The sequence below is a fragment of the Vigna radiata genome, chromosome 6 (genome assembly GCF_000741045.1).
Source record: "Vigna radiata var. radiata cultivar VC1973A chromosome 6, Vradiata_ver6, whole genome shotgun sequence".
Classification (NCBI taxonomy): Eukaryota; Viridiplantae; Streptophyta; class Magnoliopsida; order Fabales; family Fabaceae; genus Vigna; species Vigna radiata.
This window is the reverse complement of record NC_028356.1, coordinates 20,790,145-20,811,519: the sequence shown is the minus strand read 5'-3', so window position 1 is coordinate 20,811,519 and position 21,375 is coordinate 20,790,145. Positions and strand designations below refer to the sequence as shown.

The window sequence follows — 21,375 nt, the reverse complement described above, 5'->3', positions numbered from 1 at the left end:
TTTATAAAAGAGTTTAATGGTAAAATGCTACCTAATTGTAGAAAATCAAAAAGCACTTTGTTGTTTTGAGTAAGTATTAAATGATATAAAATGCTCAACGTTCACAAACAACAAAAGTGATAAGTAGTGCTGTCAAAACGGGCCACCCGGCCCAACCAAGTCCGGCCCACCAAGGGTTGGCAACTTAGTAAGCCAAGCCAACCTGTCTCATTTATTAAGGACCCAAAAGCAACTTAGTCCGACTCACCACGGGTTGGTGGGTTAAACGGGTTGGTTCACTGGCTAACTTAACGATATTTTTTTTAAATCCAAAAAAAATTATAATTTTTTTATAATTCAAATTTAAATAAATTCACTCTAAAATGATGTTAAACTCCAAAGACAGATCAAAATAAAAAAAATTAACATACAACTCAACAAAAGCAAACACAAAATGCAAATAAATAATTTTATAATATTGATAAGTTTGTGTCATTTATCTATTTATAATATTAGAGTCTTGCATGGATAAATTTATAATATTTTTCTCTCTTGAAACAACTTTTTATTTATTCCAATTTATAATATAATAAAAAAAATTAACTAATAATATTGAAATATAAAATAAAAAATAATGAAATTAAACTAGGTGGGTTAGTCAGCCAACCCGGCTAAGCCCGGGATCAACCCATACGAGCCGGGTTCTAAGTAAGTCGGGTTGAAAATTGGCTTATGTAAAAAAATTTCCTTTTTTTCAAACACAATCCGGCTCGAACTCGTGGTAGGCTGGGTTAGCCTGCGAGTTCTAACTCATTTTGACAACACTAGTGATAAGAAAAGACTATCTGCTGCATGCACAATTATTCCACTCTTTGTAGATAAAGTATTCCACACGCATCCATAGAGCTACAAGGACAAAGGAGATATTCACAGAATGTTCTTTGCTTGAAGCCATACCTAAAAAGAACGTACAACCTATTTCAAGCAAAGTACTGGAAAAGCATGTCTGGTTTGACAAGTTGACTTACCCAAAGACTAATGCACAAAGAAGAAAGACAAAGCACGAGTATCAGGCTAAAAGCTCACTCTAACGGAAAAATTCTCATGAAGCCTTCAAATAAAAGAAAATTCGGAAGGAAAATCAAAAGGATACCTTAAGAGGATAGTCAAGCAAAAAGCTCATAGCGAAACAACCATCCTACAAGCACTCAAGAGAAAAGAAAAGAAAAGAAAGAGCTCAAGGAAAAAGATAAATCTAAGCTAAAGAAAAGAAAAAGAGAAGAGAAGAGCAGAGCAAAAGAGAAAAGAAATACTATCATTCTTCATTGGTGTATTGCTTACTGTTGTAAGATAAAAGAGAGAAACACGTGCGAGTGTTTCGACTGGTTTGTATTAATCAAAGCCTCTCTACGAGTCTCATAGTCTAAACGACTTGTAAGCAATTGTTAATTGCAATTCTAGAGAGAATTAAAATACTTATAATTGAAATAATTTTGAGTTGAGGAACCTAGGCGCGGTTGTCTAGTTCCAGGAGTGGTTTGAATACTTAAATAAAATCTCGGCTAAGGTTGCTAAATACCAGGAGTGGTTCGAATACTCAAAGGATATCTCAGATAGCGTTGTTGAGTACTAGGAGTGGTGGGAATACTCAAAGGAAATCTTGGCTAAGGTTGTTGAGTACTAGGAGTGGTGCAAATACTCAAAGGAAATCTCGGCTAGGGTTACTGAGTACCAAGAATGGTGCGAATACTCAAAGGAAATCTCGACTAGGGTTGCTAAGTACCAAAACTAGTGCTAATACTTAGAGACCAAGAGTGGTGTTAATACTCATTTGTAATCATGTGAAGATTATAGTGGAACCCTCTGCGGAGTTGGAGCGAACCAATATAAAAGTACCTGTGTAAATTATCTCTTCTTTTGTCTAAATGATAATCTTACAAAAACATGCAGTTATGCTTTACTTTCAAAACACAAGAATCTTCCAAGCTAAAAGGTTATTTTTCATAAAGGAAGCTCTTACAAAACATTATTGGATACATTCTGAATAATGATAAGACTCCGACAAATGTACCAAATCGTATCAAGTAATAATAAGTGGTAAGACCAAGTATCGTTTCCCTAGAGACTCATAGACCTAGATTTTCCTGTGATTCCTTGATTATAATAAGACTTGACTAACGAAAATTGTTGTTTAGAATGCAAAAACGAAAATAAACATGCACATGCAAAGATTGATCAATTGACAGTGGAACGATATGGATGAATGGTGTTGTTAGGGTTTCCGACTTATCCTAATCCACTCTCATATATTTACGAATTCTACTTTTTCATTAATGTTAATGCCACTTTCTAATTTACCCTAATCCCAATGTCTTGGTGAAAAGAGCCTATCCTAATTACTAGTACAATGTCTTGTCTCCCTAGCAATTGATCATGCATTACATTCGCACAGAAGCTTAAAGGCAATCAGTCCTCTTATCCCTATGTCTAGGTAATATTGCTCTCGAGATAATTCCCTCATGTCTAGATCTACCCACATGTGTCCACATAGATAAAATCAAAGATTGTTATTGAATAATGTCTTAAACAAAGCATGCAAAGATAATGGAGGAAAAACTCTAACAATTAATAAAAGAAAGCATATAAATAAAGCATCAATTCAATATATGAGAGTTTCAATAGGATTACATCATTTCCCCAACAACAATGGAGGTTTAGTTCACCATAGAACTGGTGAAACTAGATGAAAAAAATGAAAAGAATGAAAAGATAAACCCTAGATTTGATAAGTTGGAGCTCTCGCATCCAAAATCCGCCTCGAACGGGTGAAGAAGGTGTTTCTGCGTTCTGTTTGCCGAAAGATCACCTCTAAGGGTCGTGCAAGTTTATTTATAGTTCATTAAAACAAAGCAGAAAATGGCCCAGCCGAAAAGACTAACGCTAAGTGGCGCGATACCCATGGTTCCCCTAAGCATTGACGCTTAAGCATTTGGCCATATCTATCTGAAGAGACTGGCGCTCAGCGGTGGGCGCGACACTTAATTTACCCTCAGCGTTGACGCTTAGGCGATGGCCAGAGAATTCTTCCACAAGGCTGGCGCTCAACGGTGTATTTGCGCTGAGTGGTGCCTGCGATTCTTCCTTCAAGCACTTTTCCTTCTTCTCTTGAATCCAACTCCTTCCTACTTCAGCTTCCTTCATCCAATTCATGTAAATTGCTGCCAAAACAAGGAAAACCAAGCATAAAACCAAGAAAACCACCTTTGACTCTCTTATTTTCCAATTTAAGTAAAATGCATGATTTTAAGCTAGTTTCTAAGTCATAAAGGGTATGTTTTGTATCAAACTTAAGTATAAAAATAACAGCTTTTGAACTGTTATCACAACCTCAAACTTAGAACTTTGCTTGTCCCCAAGCAAACAAAATGCAACTCAGTCTTCCACCAATCATCACAATGGTTCAATCACATTCAAAAGTTTTTTTTCTTTCAAGACAAGTAATCACTTAAATCTGCTCATCAATAGAATTCAGTCAAGATGCACACATGCCTTCATTCTCAAAGCTTATCATGGTGTTCACACAATCATAAAATATCCAACAGATGCTATTCTCATGAATGATCAATTAGCTAAGCACAAATAAAATTATAGATTCATGGAATCATTCCTCACCAGACAAGGTGTTTCACTCAATCATTCAAGTGTTTCAAGAGGTTACTCATTCCCTCTACTATTCACACAGCACATAAAACAAAATTGCCTTTCATTTACCAACAAACAACATATGCAATAACAGCAAACAACATATGCATGTTATTAAGCAATGTGTTGTCATCATCAAAAACTAGATTGATATAGAAATTGTGTTGTCAACAATCTCAACAAATATCATTCATGCTTTCATGTAGATAGCAATCATTCAATCAAAAACTCTAGAGTTCAAAAACCTCACTCATAAGCTCAATCATAATTCCAAACATCCCAGATAAATACCCTACTTAGCATCATAACCACCACCATAATCACATCATGCATTTGTTCACAAAGCTTGTGAACCACCACCTGTATATCAGCATACAGTGTGTTTACATCTGGCAAGTGTACCAGATCGTATCAAGTAATTATAGAACAGTAAGTCCAGATATCGTTTCCCAAGGGACTCTGTGGCCTAAACATTCATGTGAATTAATCGCATATGACTTGAAAGAATAATAATTTGAGAGTTTAATGCAAAAATGAAATTAAACATCCAAATGCAAGAGTTGAATCAATTGACATATAAGAATATGAATGAATGAAGTTGTTGGGGTTTAAAATTTCATCCTGATCCACTCTCCTATATCTACTATTCCTATTATATTCCATTTTATTATCAATGTTCGTGCAACTTTCTAAATTACTCTAAACTCGATCCCTCGGCGAAGAGAGCCGATTATCATAATTACTAGTTTACTATTCCTAGTCTCCCTAACAATTACTAATGCATTAATCACAGAAGCTTAAAACAATTGACCGTCCTACTTCTATTCTTAGGCAGTATTGCATAATCAAGAGAATTCTTCCCAGTTCTAGATTTCCCCATACGTTCCCATATCAACAAAATCAAAGATCATGACACTGAATGAGTTAAACAATGCAAGCTTTAAAGTTCAGAGAAGAAAACCCAAACAATTGATCATACAAAAATATGAATAAAATAGGAATTTTGATATAAGAGAGTTTCACAAAGATTACATTGTTCCCCTACAACAAAGGGTTTAGTTCACCATTGACATGGTGAAACTATATGTATTTAATGAAAAGAATGGAAGAATAAACCCTAAAATTGGTGAATTGGAGCCTTAGCATCCAAATTCCTCCTCCAAGGAGTGTAGAAGGTGTTCTGTCGTCTTTCTCTGCCAAAAGATTACCCTGGAATAGTTATGAAGGTCTATTTATAAGCTACAGAAAATTACAGAATTTGGCCCAAGCCCAACTACAGCGCTTAGTGCTAGATTTGACTGTTGAGCGGTAGGTGCGACACTCTACTAGAACGCTCAACATTGACGCTCAAACCCCATGCCGTATTGAATTAAAGTTCTCAACGCTCAACGGTGGATTATGGCGCTCAGTAGTGGCGACGGTTCTTCTTTCACCCCTCAATGTTGGCGCTTAAGCCTTATGTCATGATGAATTCCATAATGCTGACGATCAACGCTGGAATTGGCGCTGAGCGGAGCGCTGAGCGGTGGGAGCGATTCCTCTTTTGCACCTTTCTTCATCCCTTCTTCAGTCCAACTCCTTCCTACTTCACTTTCCATCCTTAAATTCTCATTAAATCCTATCAAAACAATGTAAAACCAAGCATAATACCTCTAAAACCAACTTTGACTCTCTTGTGACCTAACTTAAGTGTTTTGCGTGATTTCAAGCTCATTCTAAGTCATAAAGGGTGTGTTTTGATATCAATTTCAAGTATAAAAGTAACGACTTTTAGACCGTTAAAGGGTGTGTTTTGATATCAATTTCAAGTATAAAAGTAACGGTTTTTAGAACGTTATCACAGTGCAATCTTAACATCAATCAATATCAGGCATCATTAAGCAACACTCATCATGCAACAATATCAATCAAACCATCATCAGATATAATGTGTCAAACCAAGTACATTAACCCTACACTACTGAATTGAAGAAAATATAAGGTAAAATCCAAAAAATTAAGTTTAAACCAATGGGTTGCCTCCCAACAAGCGCTTCTTTAACGTCATTAGCTTGACCCAATAAGGTCACAGATCCACCAAATTCATCATTGTGGAAAGACGTTCCACTTCTCCTCCCACGTAATGCTTAAGTCTTTGACCATTCACCACCCAACTTCTCTGTGGATCATCAGCAGCAGGATCCACCAACTCAATTACTCCATGAGGATGTACGTGCTTCACCATAAAAGGCCCTGACCATTTTGACTTCAACTTTCCAGGAAACAACTTCAATCTTGAATTGAACAATAACACCTGTTGTCCTGGATTGAAAACCCTCTTTATCAGCTTCTTGTCATGATAAAATTTTACCTTTTCTTTATAACTCCTAGAGGATTCATAGGCATGCAACCGCATCTCTTCAAGCTCCAGTATCTACCTCCTGCGTTCATGTTTATAAATTATAAGTCTAAGTATCGTCTCCCAATGGATTTATGCTTTTTAGGTAATTATGATTACTTACTAATTTAAGCAATGAATATAAAAAATGATTGGTTCAAATATGTTGCAAACATATAAATTTACTGAATATAAAGATTACAAAGCGATATGGGTAAAGACTCATCAAGGTTGGACTTCATGACCCAAACTCTAAACACTCACCCATACCTTAAACAATTTCAATCATGTTTGAATGACTAAACCAAACTTGTATGACCACAAGTGCAACCAAAATTCAGTGTCTCTTAGAATTGGATCATGGCAGTTCTGCTGCAAACATTTTGGACTCAGTTTTGACTAAAATTTGGAAGAAGTGGTATATGAAAATTTTACAGAACTGACTATATGCACTTTATAATTGTTCAAACATGTTTCATAGATGAATTCAAACTTGTTTGATCATACTTATTGGACAAAATCAGTGCAGAATAGATTTTGACTAGTTCAGTTCTGATGCAATTCAAAACCATCAACTATAGTATCCAAATTTTAGAATTAAATGTAAATCTGACTTTGGACATTGCAAATGACTGAAAAATAACACATGAAAGTTGCTCAAAATGGCATAAACATTGTTTAGATGATTGGCAATGATCTAAATACTCAATCAAACTGGACACGCAGAAAATGACTATAAAAGACAATTGCAGTTCGATTTTCCTGCCAATAACAATGCAAGTGGAACTTTCCAGCAGTGTAACCAGATTAATTGCAAGACAAATTCATACTCAATCAGTATTCATACTGGTTCAGATCTACTTAAGCATGGATTCAAAGTCAAACAGCAAAACAGATCAGACTTTGCCAAAGAAACAGTAACAGACACTACTGAATCAGAATCAAAAAACTCAGAACCCGTGAATTCTGATGGTCTTACTCAAACTTTATGCACCTGAGCTGCTCATCAATATGGTCATTGCTCGTTTTAACGATGCAGAGAAAGTATTATTCCAATCAAGTTTCACAGATCCATCACATGGTAACACCAGAATTGAACATTTTAAAGCAACTGCACATGACTATGACAAAACTATATATGATGCTCAAATTAAAGACTCAAACAACAACATTAACCTATTAAAATGCAAAGGACTCAAGCAAAACACAGCTAGCACCAAAGAAGACTCAAAACAGAACCTAAATCAAAAGCAAATGGAACAAAAAAAAAATTGAAAACAGAACCAAGAACATTGCAGGATTTTCTGACAGTATGGAAATGAAAGGAAAAACACTTATCTCACGGTTCTGGCTGGAACCTTGCTCTGAATACCACTTGATACATCAAGGCTTGATGTATTCTTGAAGATCCGTGAGAGTAGACCATGGTAGAGGTGAATCAGCCGAAGGATTTGAATGGAACAGTACAAGAGGTGAAGCCAATCGGTGACAGTGCAGATTTAGATCTGGACGGAGGTGTTTGGGTTTCGCAGCAGCGGAGGAAGGTGTTGATCAAAGGAAATATGGAATGGAGGCTAGCTTGAAGGAGTGTTTACAACTCAGACGACTTCCACAAGAGGAAGAAAGTTGCAATGGAGAGACAAGCTATGGGGTGGCTCTTGGAAAGAAGAAAAATGACTAAGCATTACAGCAGAGAGCAGAGTTTTTCTATGATCATCCAAAAGTGAATACATGGTGCAACCAAGGTGAGTTTTATAGACTCCTCATCCTTTGGCTGGTGATGAAAACGTGCTCATCCAAGATGGATCACGTTCCACATTTCTAAACATGTGCTAAATGTGCTAAGCTTCTAGAAACTACATGTATTACACGTTTATTTCTATTTCTAATATAAGAAGGTTCCCGGTGTACCCCCTATCAAGCTAATCTCACCCCTGCATGTGTATAAAGGTCTCTTTTACCCCTCTCCATGTTTTGGCAGCTTTGTAGCATCTCCTTGATCTCCAATTTTCCATCCAAAGATAGCAAAAAGTACTGAACCTTTTGGCGAGTACTCTTGTTGTATTTTCTTGATTATTCCTCAAGTGATTGGACCTTGATGTGTCACCATGTCATCCCTTCGTGTATCACTGGGTCATTGCCTAGTTATGGTTTCATCGTGATTTTTCCCTCTTGCGGATGAAAATGGAACTAAGCAACAACCCAGGTTCAGTTTTTGGTTGAAATGCCATAAGAAATTCAAAAGACGCAAGCTTTTTTTAGGGGGAAACTAGCAAAAGGAGATTGTGCTACTAGGCTATCCAAAGACGGGAACAAAACTGCACTAAAACACAACCACTGTATTAGACGTCGGTTAATTTATACACCGACGTCTATAGTACCTTTTAGACGTCAATCAGTGTCATTTTCGAAGTCTTTAGTGCCTCTTCGACGTCGGTTATTGCTCAGACCGGTGTCTATATAATGTCTTTAGACGTCTAGTTAGTCCTACTCCGACGTTTAGTGACGTTGGACATGACACTGACTGACGTCATTATAGACGTCGATTATATTCATGTTCGACGTCCCATTGACGTCACCGAAAATGACGTTGGTTGTTTAGTAGACGTTAAAAGCCCAAAATAACCGATATTAATCAGCGTTTTTCCACTAGTGAATACAACACTTGAATCTTCTTTTTTAAAAGATATTTAAAAGAAAGTTTCAAGAAATATCTTTTACTTTTCAAAGAAGAGTTTCAAATGCATAAAAATACATCTACAAAAGGTTAATTTGAGTTCTCTTGTAAATCTAAAAAAAATGATAAAATCAAAAGGTAAAAATTTGTTTTAATCGATCAAACAATGTAAAATGAGTTGCTCAAACAATTTCAATCAAGTAGTAATTCACTTGATTAAAATAACTTAAAGTGACTTTTTCTAGTTGTTTTAATAAATTTGTTCACATTTTAATTGGTTGAAACAAATCAAATTGGATTATGAATAAAAGCTCCATGGTTTTGAGCATTTAAAACAATTTTATTCAATTAAAATGTTTAAGTTTGTGTTTTCGATAAGGTAAGAACATTTCAACAATTTAAAATTCATTTCATTCAATTAAAATCTTTTGAAAATAATTTAACACACAAAATATCAATATTAAACACCACATATATTGAAATATAATCTAAACCCAAGAATTACAACTCAACACATGAATATATGATCAACCAAAACACACATTCATCATCAAATTCATATAGATGGAAAGCATCATACCAACTGAAACAAACTTGCTTAAATCTTTAATATCGACAACATAAAGATTTTTCTACATGAGTTTTGTCATCAACCAATATAAAAGGAGTAACGTATATAATTCTTCCTTTAATTGATATTATATGTAATTTTCTACATTAATTCAAGTCATATTTCAATCAATATATGTGCTTTTATTCTCCTTAAGGTTGTCTTATTACAAAAGTATTTGTAATATTAATTATTGTTTTAAGGTCATCTAACTAGAGTTTTCTAAAAACCAGCAATTAGTTCCACTTAAAATAAACAACATAACGATGCATTATGCAAAACTGATTGTAATTTATGGAACAGAAAAAAAAAAAAAAACAACCGACAATGCTAGATCAAAAGAAATATAATAATGTATTAAAGGTTGTTTTTCATCATAAGTAAAAAAATACAGGGGTAAAAAAAGCAAAAGAAGAAGAAGAAAAAGAGGTAAAAGCTATGGTTTCCCACACCAAACACAAAATGTAAAGTGTGATTTTGAAGTCTTAAAGCCTTATTTCCTGCTAGCTAATAATCTCTCGATTTCACTAAAGTTTCACTTAGTTTTTACTTTAGTTAAAAAAGGAAACTATCTTCGAATATATGAGCTTTGCAAGGTGAACTCAATCATTGCGTCACACATGCAAGGAATGTTGCACGTAGTTTTACATTTTTATAATATTTCTCTTAAATCTATTTTTTAAAATACTTTATATATATTATTCATTTCAACAATTTTACTACATATATATATATTCGACCATTTTTCATTCTATATCTCTTTATGTCTCTCTTGATTGAGAAAAAGAAAATGCATTAGACTTATAATATACCTTTCTTTTTCCCTTCAAACCATTTACCATAGGACAAACTGCTTTTCGGACAACACTTTCATAAGCATTGAGGAAACAAATAAAAAACAAGACATGCTTTTCTCTCTCTTCAACATGCTTCCATCTGTTTTTGAGTTGTAATTTACTGTTATTACGTTGAATTTAAGGCTTACGTGATTATAATCAACTCTTCTACATTTCCATCTCTCTCTCTCTGTATATATAATATTGAACAAATTCAGATTATTTACATCTTATATTTAATTTGAAATAACATATATATCATCGTATCATGCATTTTTTTTACATGATCACAACATCCTTTGGTATTGAATTATGTTTTTTTTTTTCAGTGTTTTGAAGAAAGGAAGATTCTTTTTCATGATTAAATTGAAAACTTAGAAGAAACAAAAGAAGCATTCCTATGAGATGAAAAAAAGGAGGAAACAAAAAAGAAAAAGGAAGAAGAATATTTGGCATGTGTACAAGTATTTTGCACTTGTTACGCCTTGATTGCTCATTATATGTTTCCATGTTACGATGATCTGTAAAGTATTTAATTAATTAATTAATATTATTTTCAATTTTTGTACTACCCCAAAGTCTTCACTTACAGACAAATTAACTTGTAAGCGATATAATTGACCTTTAATATCACAGAATTATAAGTTTCTATCAAACGCGTCACTTTATTAATTGGCTATAAAAACAACAACTATAATAATACATTTAAGTATCATAATTAAAAGTGTGCTTGCTATAATGTTGTACCCTATGGAATATGTCTAGATTCAGATACTCTTAATTACTATATACAGAAAGAGTTTATTTGTTAATCATGTTAGAGTAAATACTGTTGTACTTACTAAAATAATAAAAAAATCAAGTTTATTATGTGCTTTCTTCTGTACCAATAATGGGTTAATTAATAAGAGGTCATTTTGAAGGTTCAATAAAGGTTTTAACGTAGAATGAATACTTAACATTTTTAATTGTAAACATATAAATGTCATTACCTATATATATTTATTATAGAGCTGTCAAAACGGGTAATCCGGCTCGATCCAGCCCGGTCCATCACGGGTTAGTCACTTAGTGAGTCAACCCAACCCGCTCATTTATTAGCGCGCCAGAAAAATCTGAACTCAGCTCGACTCATCACAGGTTGGTAGATAAACGGGTTGACTCACTAGCCCGTTTAATTATAATTTTTTTAAATAAAAAAATTACAAACTTTCTATATTCAAATTTAAACAAATTTCACTCCCAAAAAATGATGTTAAACTAAAGACAATTCAAAATAATAATAAAAAGTACAATGTAATCCAAATGTCATCTAAACACAAACACAATAAACCTGCTTCTTGAAGAATTTCACTGAAGAAGTGAGAGTGACAGCACCGTAAATGAGAGAGAGTGATTTGTGAGAGGAGATGCTACTTTTTTTATATACACAGTGAGTGAAAAGAGTATTTTACTTTTTAGGATTTCATAAATAAAATAATAAATTAAAAAATAAAATTAGGTAGGTGGGTTGACGGGCCAACGTGACTCATCACGGGTTCAACTCGCCCGGGTTGAAATCTGACATGCATAAAAGAAATTTAATTTTTTCAAACTCAACCCAACCCGAACTCGTGGTAAGCCGGATTGGCTCGCGGGTTGTAACCCATTTTGATGGCTCTATATAATTTATATATTTAGTTCTTGAAAACGTGTTATATACAATTTATAGTTTAAGTTTATTAACTTATTTTGAAATGGAATAATTAATAATTAATAAAAATATTATTATTATTATTATTATCATCATTATAAATTGAAATTAAAGTTACTATCATTGTGTACCAAAAACTGAAAGAAACAAGAGAAAAGTTTGTTGAGACAATGTTATAAATCAGACAGAGAATACCATGTAATTAATGGTATGCTAATGATGAGTGCATAAGATTTATGTTTATAAACTCAATAGAAATACCAAGAAATTATTTTTTTACATCTTTATTTACCATAAACTTATGCATAATTAGAATTTATTATTTTTTATAATACATAGCTTAAAAAAATATTTTAAATGTTCTCTAATTAATTAAAAAATAAATGTAAATGATTATTACATAAAAAAAAATGGAATAATTCTTCCTTTATAGTATATGTGTCCTTATCAATGAAATTTATTTAGTCCCATAAAATATTGTTTTCACATATTTGTTGTCAACAATATTGGTTTATCATAATTCCCACATATTACTAAAGTTTAGATTTAGGAATCCTCAATTGATCTCTAGAGTCTAAAGTCTATTTTATTTTGATGTTAGTGCAAGAAGAATCTAAAGTTTTTCTCAATGCAATTACAGAAAACTACAATATTTTCAATAAGTTAATATAGCTTACACATACAAGGTTTTATTTTTTTAAAAATTCCTCTTCTGTAATCTTTCCAGTCATTGAATAAAACTATCTTAAAATTATACATAATGGTTCCAATAATTCTCAATGTTCTCATGCAGCTGTCATCATTTAAAAAACAAAACTCCATGCGGGGAAACTAATTAACATAAGTTTGAAGCTAATTATAATTAGCATGCCCATTTATTCATTTTTGGGTACAATAATTGAAAGATTAGGTAGCATTTATTTTGACCAAGAAAAGGAATTTGGGATGGCTTTATCCCCTTGATGGAACCCTAATAAAATCATGTGAATAAGAGAAAATATATATACATTTAGGAGGTCCTTAAATGGATATGCCTAGCTTAATTTAGATCAGTCAATGTAATTAAGTTTGGGTAATCAATCAACTATTATAATTCGGGTTGTTGCTGGAAGAAAAAGATAAGTTTGAGATATAATCATGTTGAACAAGAGAATAAGAATAAAAAGTTAAAAAAAAAAAGATTAAATTATTAAAACAAAGAATTAATATAATATACTTAATGATAAAAAAGAGGTTTAGTGAACCCTACCTATGCATGATTCAGGTGAGCCTTGTAAGTCACTACTTTTCAAAGTTACAGTGTTAATTACATAATGACACAGCTTTACCTTTTCAATTTGTCCCCAGTTAGTATAATCAAATGTTCCTAAGATTCCTCTCGTGAATGTCTTTGTTGTCATGGTAGCTTTGAAATGTCAAAAATAAAACAAACGTGTTGTTGAGTGCTAATCCAAGACACAATTATACTGCCTCACTAAAATGCAACACACTTTGAGGAACATAAACTGTTCCAGAGACAATTTCAGGAACACAAAAACTTTTGTTGGTTCACATCTACCATCTACACCCTTCTTACTTTGCATTTAGTCCTCCTTAAATCATGCTTACGTGCTTAATTATATACTAATATAATATTCACTACAGTAACAAAAGACATTATCAATTATTAGAATTTTTCGAAAAACGTCAAAAATCATCGATAAACAACACACTTACTGAAGGTCTACCAAGTCAAAAAACTCGCCGGTAATTTACGTTTTTACTGTAATTATGTCAAACTAATATTTTTCTTATAAGAGAAAAAATATATATTTTTTTTCTCGAAATTATTGGGTTTATAGATGAGAAAGAAAATCTGACATTGGAATTAATATTTAGCTAACAACGATGCAAATGGGATTGTTGGTGGGAATCAGCTCCCGGCATGGAACATGTTCGTGACAAAAATATAGAGAGGGCATTTTTGTCTTTGCCTTCGTAACATATATAAAAGTTAAATATTGATGATGAATCGTTTAAGAAAATAAAATATGAGTTCTCTTTTTTAAAAAGGAAAACAATTTATTTATTTTAATATAAAAGTGCTGACAAATTGCAATGGTATCATGATCTATTCTATTATTAAAATGTGATAGACAGACATATGGCTAAAATATACCTGATATCTTTAGATAATTATTTTCTTTAAATTAATATATAAAAATGAGCTCACTCGACTTATTCATGACATCAATTTAAAAAAAAAAAATTAAAGTCAAAAGCACCCTTTATTTTTGACAAAAAAAGTCATAACAGCGAGCAAGGAGAAGAAGACGTGGTCTGGGTTCTGATTATTGAAAGATTAATACTAATCTTGCACGTCTGGTTAGATTTTAGTGTATAATTAGATAATGCATGTAAAAAGAAAATATTAGTTTTTAACGAGTGTAGAAATATTTGAAGGTTGTTTTGAATTGGTGAACGGAATATGAGAATGACGTAACGGGCATGATACATTAATGTAGGGTTAAAGTTAAAATGAAAAAAAAAATGGTTAAATATAATAAGTTAGAGAAAAGAATATTTTGTTATTTGTTGAAAGAAGTTAGTGAAGAAAGATGAAACAGCGTTAGCCAGTGAGGAGTCCCTCACCGAATGGAAATTATTATTTGTTAGTAGTTGGAAGTCCAAAGGAAGAAAACAGAGACAGAGGAAACCAAAAGAAAACGGCGAGGGAGAGAGAGAAAGAGGTAGATGCGTTGATAATATGGTGAAACGCTGAGAAAAGAAAAAAAGAAAATTGATGGTGTCTGCGTTGTGTGCTACCACACCATAGCATAGCGATAGCAGTAGGAACAGCAATATAGTGTAGGCTCTGTAGAACCCGAAAACTAATTTCTGCTTTCTCTCTACCATTATTCTTATTATTTATTATTATTATTATTATTATTATTATTATGTGCTTGTGGTGTATTGCATCTCATTCGGGTCGGATCTAATCGGTGGCAGTGATCGGATCGATTGGGCATTTTCATTGCCAATGGGAATGCCCAATCCGAATCTTAATCTTCTGAGCCCTCATCGTTACCGCAAACCATGAGCAAAGCCTTGGGAGAAGAAGAAGACGAAGAAGAACAAGAACAAGAACGAGAGCGAGACGAAGACCAAGACCAAGACTGTTTCTACGACTCAAACGACCGTTTACTCTCTCTCTCCTCCTCCTGCTCATGCTCCAATTCCAACTCCGACAACGATGAAACCGAGAACGAACCCCAACCCCATCATCCAAACGACACACTCCCCAATTTCCCCCTAACCAACAACTACGACATATGGATCTCCCAACCCACCTCTGTCTCCGAGCGCCGCACGCGCCTCCTACTATCACTCGGCCTCTCCTCCCTCACGCGCCAAAACCCTCACCCTCCCCCACGCGATCGCGTTTCCCCAATCCGATCCAAATCCGACGTCACCACCACAAACACCACCTCCGCCGCCGCCGCCAATCCTAGGCCTCCGAACCCCAAGCCTCCTTCCGAAGAGCTCTGCACGATACGCGATCTCGACAACGGGAAGGAGTTCGTGGTGAACGATTGGGAGAATCTGCGGGAGGTTGCCACTGGGAGGCACTTGACCATGGAGGAGTTCGAGATGTCTGTGGGGCACTCCCCCATCGTTCAGGAGTTAATGCGGAGGCAGAATGTTGAAGAGGCTAGCGTCGATTCCAATTCGAGTGGCTCCAAGGTGAAGAAGAAAGGAGGGGGTTGGTTGAAGAGTATCAAGAGTGTCGCGAGCTCCGTTGCCGGGTACAGGGATCGACGGAGCAGCGATGAGAGGGACACCTCGTCGGAGAAGGGCGGCCGGCGGTCCAGCTCCGCCACTGACGACAGCCAGGACGCGGCGTTTCACGGTCCGGAGAGGGTGAGAGTGAAGCAGTATGGGAAGAGTTGCAAAGAAGTGACGGCGCTTTACAAGAGCCAGGAGATTCAGGCTCATAATGGGTCTATTTGGAGCATTAAGTTTAGTTTGGATGGGAAGTATTTAGCGAGTGCTGGTGAGGATTGCGTGATTCATGTGTGGCAGGTGGTGGAGGGGGAGAGGAAGGGGGAGCTGCTGCTGCTCGATAGGGAGAAGGGGGAAGATGGGGGGAGTGTGAATATGTTTTTGGTGGTGAATGGGTCGCCGGAGCCGACGGCTGCGGCAATGCTGTCTCCGCTCAGGGATGTGGAGAGGAAGAGGAAAGGGAGATCCAGCGTGAGTAGGAAGTCCTTGAGCCTGGACCAGTTTGTCGTGCCGCAGACCGTGTTTGCACTCACTGACAAACCAGTTTGCTCCCTTCAGGGACATCTGCATGATGTTCTTGACCTCTCATGGTCTAAGTCTCAGGTTAGCTTCCAATTTTCATATGGGTCTTGATGTTCTATAAAAGTGTTCAATTTCAATGTGTCAGTATAACTGTAAAGAGTATTTTGCACTCCTGCGTTAGATATACTTTTGTACATTATTCATTTTTCTGTTAACTGAGCAATTCGCATTTACTGAACTGTTGGAGTGAGTTTCTTGCTCTGAATCTGTATATCAGAAAGGTTTGACATTCTTAGATAATTGATGGGAGTGGAACAGCTTGTAAGTGGTTGAAAAGGCATCAAGGGAGTAAATATGGATTTCAAATTTTGTTATCTGTTATGTTTTGTATACAGTTTAGGAAACGATGATTATCTTTTTGAGGGAGGTTCTACCATTATTTTGTTTAGTGTTTTCTGATTATTACATTGAAAGGTGTTTATGTTCAGTTGATGAGCTCCTAGGCTACTTTTAGTTCGGGTTGAGTCGTTGTGATATGTATTGTTGGATGAAGTGGTTGAAGTTCTGGCCCATTGAGAAGGTTTCTGGATCCTTCTTTTTTTTTTTCCCTACACCCTGTATGTTGATGTTTTGGTTTATAAATTTTTTATTTTAATGGGTATAAATCGGTCTATTTTTCCTATAGAATTACATTTCTATTCTTGGCATTTTTTAGAAAGGAGTTTAAAAATGGTTAATTTAGGAAGGTAACTTATAAACTACGGGATGGCATTTTGTTTAATGTAATTAATATAATTAATGGTTACTTTGACAGTATAATCCTCTGGGCATATCCAATTTTTCCAGCAATCACTATAGTGAACAATAGATAGGGAGATAATTTGGATTGACTATAAAGAAACGAGTGTTGGGAAGTCCTATATAGCTTGCCTCAATTCTTAGGATGTGGCTTATATATTTCCTTACACTTAATATCAATTTGTTTTAAGATGAAATCTGCAAACGAGAGCTAAAACTTACTGCTCAAGAGTGCTCAAGAGACAAAGAATATCTGCCAGTGAGTGACGAGCTTAGGATCCCGTTTGAAACCTGGGATTGCTTTTCAGATGGTTTATTAATGCCCTTGTGATAAATTATTGAGATTTGTCTTTTGTTTTAATCTTATCTAGAAGTCATTTTTCATTGTTTCCTATGTAAGTTTAAGGTAGTGTTTTAAAAAGAAAAAGGAAAAAAAGAAAGATATTGACTAATTGAAATTTAGTAGACAGTCAAATATAAAAGTCAGCTTCCATTTGACCAGTTTCTAAGTCAAACTCAAACTGCCCAAAAGCATTTCTAAACTAAGATGCTGTAATCCTGTCTCTTTTTCCCTTATAAGAATCTGTATTTATCTCCCCCTTTCCTTTTATTTTGTTTGGAATTTATGAATGACTTGCCTACATGTACCAAATTTGGAGTCACAATATTCTGGGACTTGGGTGAGCACCTTTTGGAGTGATTGAAATTTTATGGATGAATTGTAATGTTTGATATTTATTGCAGGCCAAAATGTTGTCTTTGAAAAACTTCCATTGGAGATTTCTTTTACTTATTTAGAGATCTTTATTATTAACGTCAGTTGAGAAATCCTTAAAATTTCAATATATGGGAAAAACCAGTGCAGTATATTCTACAAATGAGTTAAAATGCATGTATATTTAGATCATCCTTTTAATATATTTTCCCCCCAATTTTTCTCAGCACTTGCTCTCATCTTCAATGGACAAAACTGTGCGGCTGTGGCATCTGCCTACCAAGTCTTGTTTGAAAATATTTTCACACAGTGACTATGGTGAGTAAATGCAGTTATTACATATTGCAGACTCTCCCTTAATCTGAGTGGAAATCATATGGAATAATTGAGATCAATGACTGATCACTCGTATATTTTTCTGTGTTTTTACTTTTTATGATTGTTTATTCTGCCTGTTCCCAACTAACAACTGTATCCGATTCTAAGTTCATCCTATCCCCATCCAATATTCTTCAAGACATCCCCCCTTCTTTGAGGATTGGATAATCACATTGTGGCATAGAGGCAGTTTTATTAAAATGTCGTCTCTGCTGCAAATAGAAACTAATTGTACAAGAGCTTTTTGCTGTCCATTAGGGTGGATTAGATTTTACAATGAATCCCCTGACCTCCCTACTGCCTCCTTTTTCGCTCTTTGCTAATTAAGACTTTTGCTTCGATCTTTCTTTCTCTCTGCCACAGTAACTTGCATCCAGTTTAATCCTGTTGATGATAGATACTTCATTAGTGGATCTTTGGATGCTAAGGTTCGCATATGGAGCATTCCTGATCGACAAGTTGTTGATTGGACAGATCTACATGAGATGGTCACTGCTGCTTGTTATACACCTGATGGCCAGGTTGGTCTAAGGTTAATATGAATCTTTTTGAACACTCAGAAGTACAATTTTATGTTCAACTCAGTTAAATTTTCTGGTGCAGGGTGCACTGGTTGGTTCATACAAGGGTAGCTGCCACTTATATAATACATCTGGTACTGTCAGATACTTTTTTTTAACTGTGTCTATTTATTTATATTTTGGTGATTGTGGGGCCACTGATTATCGTTTTGTTTTTTCGTTCAGAAAATAAGTTGCAACAGAAGAGTCAGATCAATCTGCAAAACAAGAAAAAGAAATCACATCATAAGAAAATTACTGGTTTCCAGGTAATGTAATGAATAATGATTTACTGCTGTGCTTTATGAGATAAGCTACTTTTTTGTATCTACCCAAAACATTGAACGGGGAAAAAGTAAAGTAAAATGAAATAGGAGGGCGTACAAATTTAGTGGATTTGCTTTGACATTGTACTTGTCTTCCTATCTGAATTTTTGAACAGTTTGCCCCTGGAAGTTCATCAGAAGTACTTATCACATCTGCTGACTCAAGAATACGGGTGGTTGATGGTGTTGATCTGGTCCATAAGTTTAAAGGTGTGTAGTTATATAAAGTGAAAATTTATTTAAAGATAGTGTAACATGTGAAAAACCATTTGTTACACTGCTTTTATCTGCATCAAAATTTGTTTTATTAATTCATGTCAAAGAAAAACTTGATTATTTTTCATGTTTTGTCTGGAGTGGGAGGATATTTGTGTCTTTCTTATCAGACGTATATGGTGATGTTTATTTGGACAGATGAAAAGGTTGCGGTCTTACTAGCTTATCAACTTAGGCTAAAATGGCAACAAGTCTTCAGTATTCTTATTTCCTTGCTGCTGATCAAACTGATGCAAGTTTTGTGCAGGCTTTCGGAATGCAACTAGCCCAATTTCAGCATCCCTCACAGCAAATGGTAAATATGTTGTCGCTGCAAGTGAGGACTCTCATGTATACATCTGGAAAAATGAGGCTGATTGCAGGCCGAACAGAAGCAAGGGTGTCACTGTAACACGATCATATGAACATTTTCACTGTAAAGATGTGTCAGTGGCCATTCCCTGGCCTGGTATGGGTGATGCATGGGACATGCATGATACATTTTCTGGAGAACAACCCGAGCTTGATAACAATGCTGATGAAGTCGCATCAGCCAATCATCCTCCTACCCCTGTAGAGGAAAACTTTGTCACCGAGGGTTCAAGATCTGCATCTGGTTACAGCAACAGTCCACGCCATGCAACCATTGCAAGTGCCACAAATAGTTACTTTTTTGATAGAATTTCTGCAACATGGCCAGAGGAAAAACTTCTTCTGGCTGCAAGAAACCAAAGCCCTCGTGTGAGTATGGATTTCTCTAATGGGGCAAGTCAAAAAATGTCAGCCTGGGGTATGGTGATTGTAACTGCCGGCCTTCGAGGGGAAATTAGAACTTTCCAAAATTTTGGATTGCCACTTCGGATATAAGAGGTGAAAGAACGAAGATGTTTATGAACATGAAGGAGAACGAGTTGATGGTGAAAAACCTGTACAGAAAAAGTGGGTGAGATTTGTAATATTAGCGGGGTTCATTTATTTTCTTTTCTTGTTCTTGTGCGTTGAATGAAACATAGGTTGTCATTCCATTCAGGCACTGAGGGGGATAAAGGGGAAACATTGTCAAACAAAAAAAAAGAAAAAAAAAAGTTACAGCAGGAAATTTAGAAACCGATGGATGTAATCGGCAATTGTAGAGTAACGCAAGCACGGGAAAAGCTTATTGAAATTAGAAATGATGATTCTTTTACACATTTATTTGCCTTGAGCAATGTTATGGAATTTTATATTTTGTCCAAAGCGAATCGATTTCAATAAAGCAGTATGGCAGCAATTTAGTGTCATGTGGCATTCTTCAGTCCAGAAATTTATTTACACAAAAATTTCATAATAAGCTTTTCTTTTTTTCGAAGTGAAATTGCTTGATATTTTGGTTCCATGAGGTGCAATGTTAATCTACAGCTCTAATAAGCAATAGCAAATATATTTCAGGTCAGTTATATTAATATGCTTAACTTTTGCCATATTTTAATAACATTCTTGTTTTGGATGTAAGATCCAAGATTAAACACAATCCAAACTGTTCTTGCTGTGTTATTCTCAAGATCTTCCACGTTCTCTCATTGATCGTTTGTGACCTGTACGTTAGCATTCTGACGCAAGTCAGCAAAGTCACGATGAAATCAGTGTAAATGTGATCAAATCAAAAGTAAAATACCTGGTTAACATTTCTATATTTATAGGCATCAGACTGAAGTAATGGACATTAACTACCTGTAACTGCTGACCCATAATCCCGCAAGATTCGCTCATTACTTGTAAACGTTGACATCAAGCCTGTGATATTCGCTCACTAAGTCCATTAATCATTTGTCATACTATGCCCGTGTTGGAACAATTTTCCAATAACTTAGGGAAACAAGATGAATAACAATGTAGACTTATTCTTCTAGGCGTGAATACACACTTTCTTAAAAGCAATATTTCGCCCCTTATAAGAGTGGAGGGGATCACGAAATCCGCTTTTGAGATACAAAGAAGAACAACAACGATGATACTCACTCTTAGTATTATCGTTAAACAAGAATATGATTCTCAGGAATTGATTTGTGTGTTAAGAGAATGACTGAATAAATTTCAGTAGAGCACAGGATCCCTTTATATAGATGTTGATCAGGCATCAATCCAAGAGATACCAGATTCTGATTAGTTACATTTCTTCATGAAATATTGTAAGTTTTCATGAATA

General features: G+C 35.0%; 2 protein-coding genes across 3 annotated transcripts; one reads left to right on the top strand and one right to left on the bottom strand.

Moving 5' to 3' along the window:
* Positions 1-5,746: 5,746 nt before the first annotated feature.
* Positions 5,747-6,076, bottom strand: LOC106763558. The gene has a single exon (XM_014647730.1). The coding sequence runs from the start codon at positions 6,074-6,076 to the stop codon at positions 5,747-5,749; it is 330 nt and encodes a 109-aa protein (XP_014503216.1).
* Positions 6,077-14,462: 8,386 nt separating this feature from the next.
* Positions 14,463-20,384, top strand: LOC106764916 (WD repeat-containing protein 44). 2 transcript variants are annotated; one of them, XM_022782255.1, is made up of 8 exons: positions 14,463-14,721; positions 14,863-16,239; positions 17,899-17,989; positions 18,413-18,570; positions 18,653-18,704; positions 18,796-18,878; positions 19,052-19,145; positions 19,459-20,384. In XM_022782255.1, exons 2-8 carry the CDS (start codon positions 14,950-14,952, stop codon positions 20,055-20,057), a joined length of 2,367 nt encoding a protein of 788 aa, XP_022637976.1. In that variant the 5' UTR covers positions 14,463-14,721; positions 14,863-14,949; the 3' UTR covers positions 20,058-20,384. The 2 variants fall into 2 exon arrangements, with proteins under 2 accessions (XP_022637976.1, XP_014504842.1); XM_014649356.2 differs by having other exon boundaries at positions 14,463-16,239.
* Positions 20,385-21,375: the final 991 nt, after the last annotated feature.

Excerpts from the sequence above, each read along its gene's own strand:
- LOC106763558 (XM_014647730.1), bottom strand. The coding sequence starts at position 6,076 with ATGCGGTTGCATGCCTATGAATCCTCTAGGAGTTATAAAGAAAAGGTA.
- LOC106764916 (XM_022782255.1), top strand. The coding sequence starts at position 14,950 with ATGAGCAAAGCCTTGGGAGAAGAAGAAGACGAAGAAGAACAAGAACAA. Across the intron at positions 18,705-18,795 it reads CCACTTATATAATACATCTG|AAAATAAGTTGCAACAGAAG; the intron begins GTACTGTCAGAT and ends TTTTTCGTTCAG. Across the intron at positions 18,879-19,051 it reads AGAAAATTACTGGTTTCCAG|TTTGCCCCTGGAAGTTCATC; the intron begins GTAATGTAATGA and ends ATTTTTGAACAG.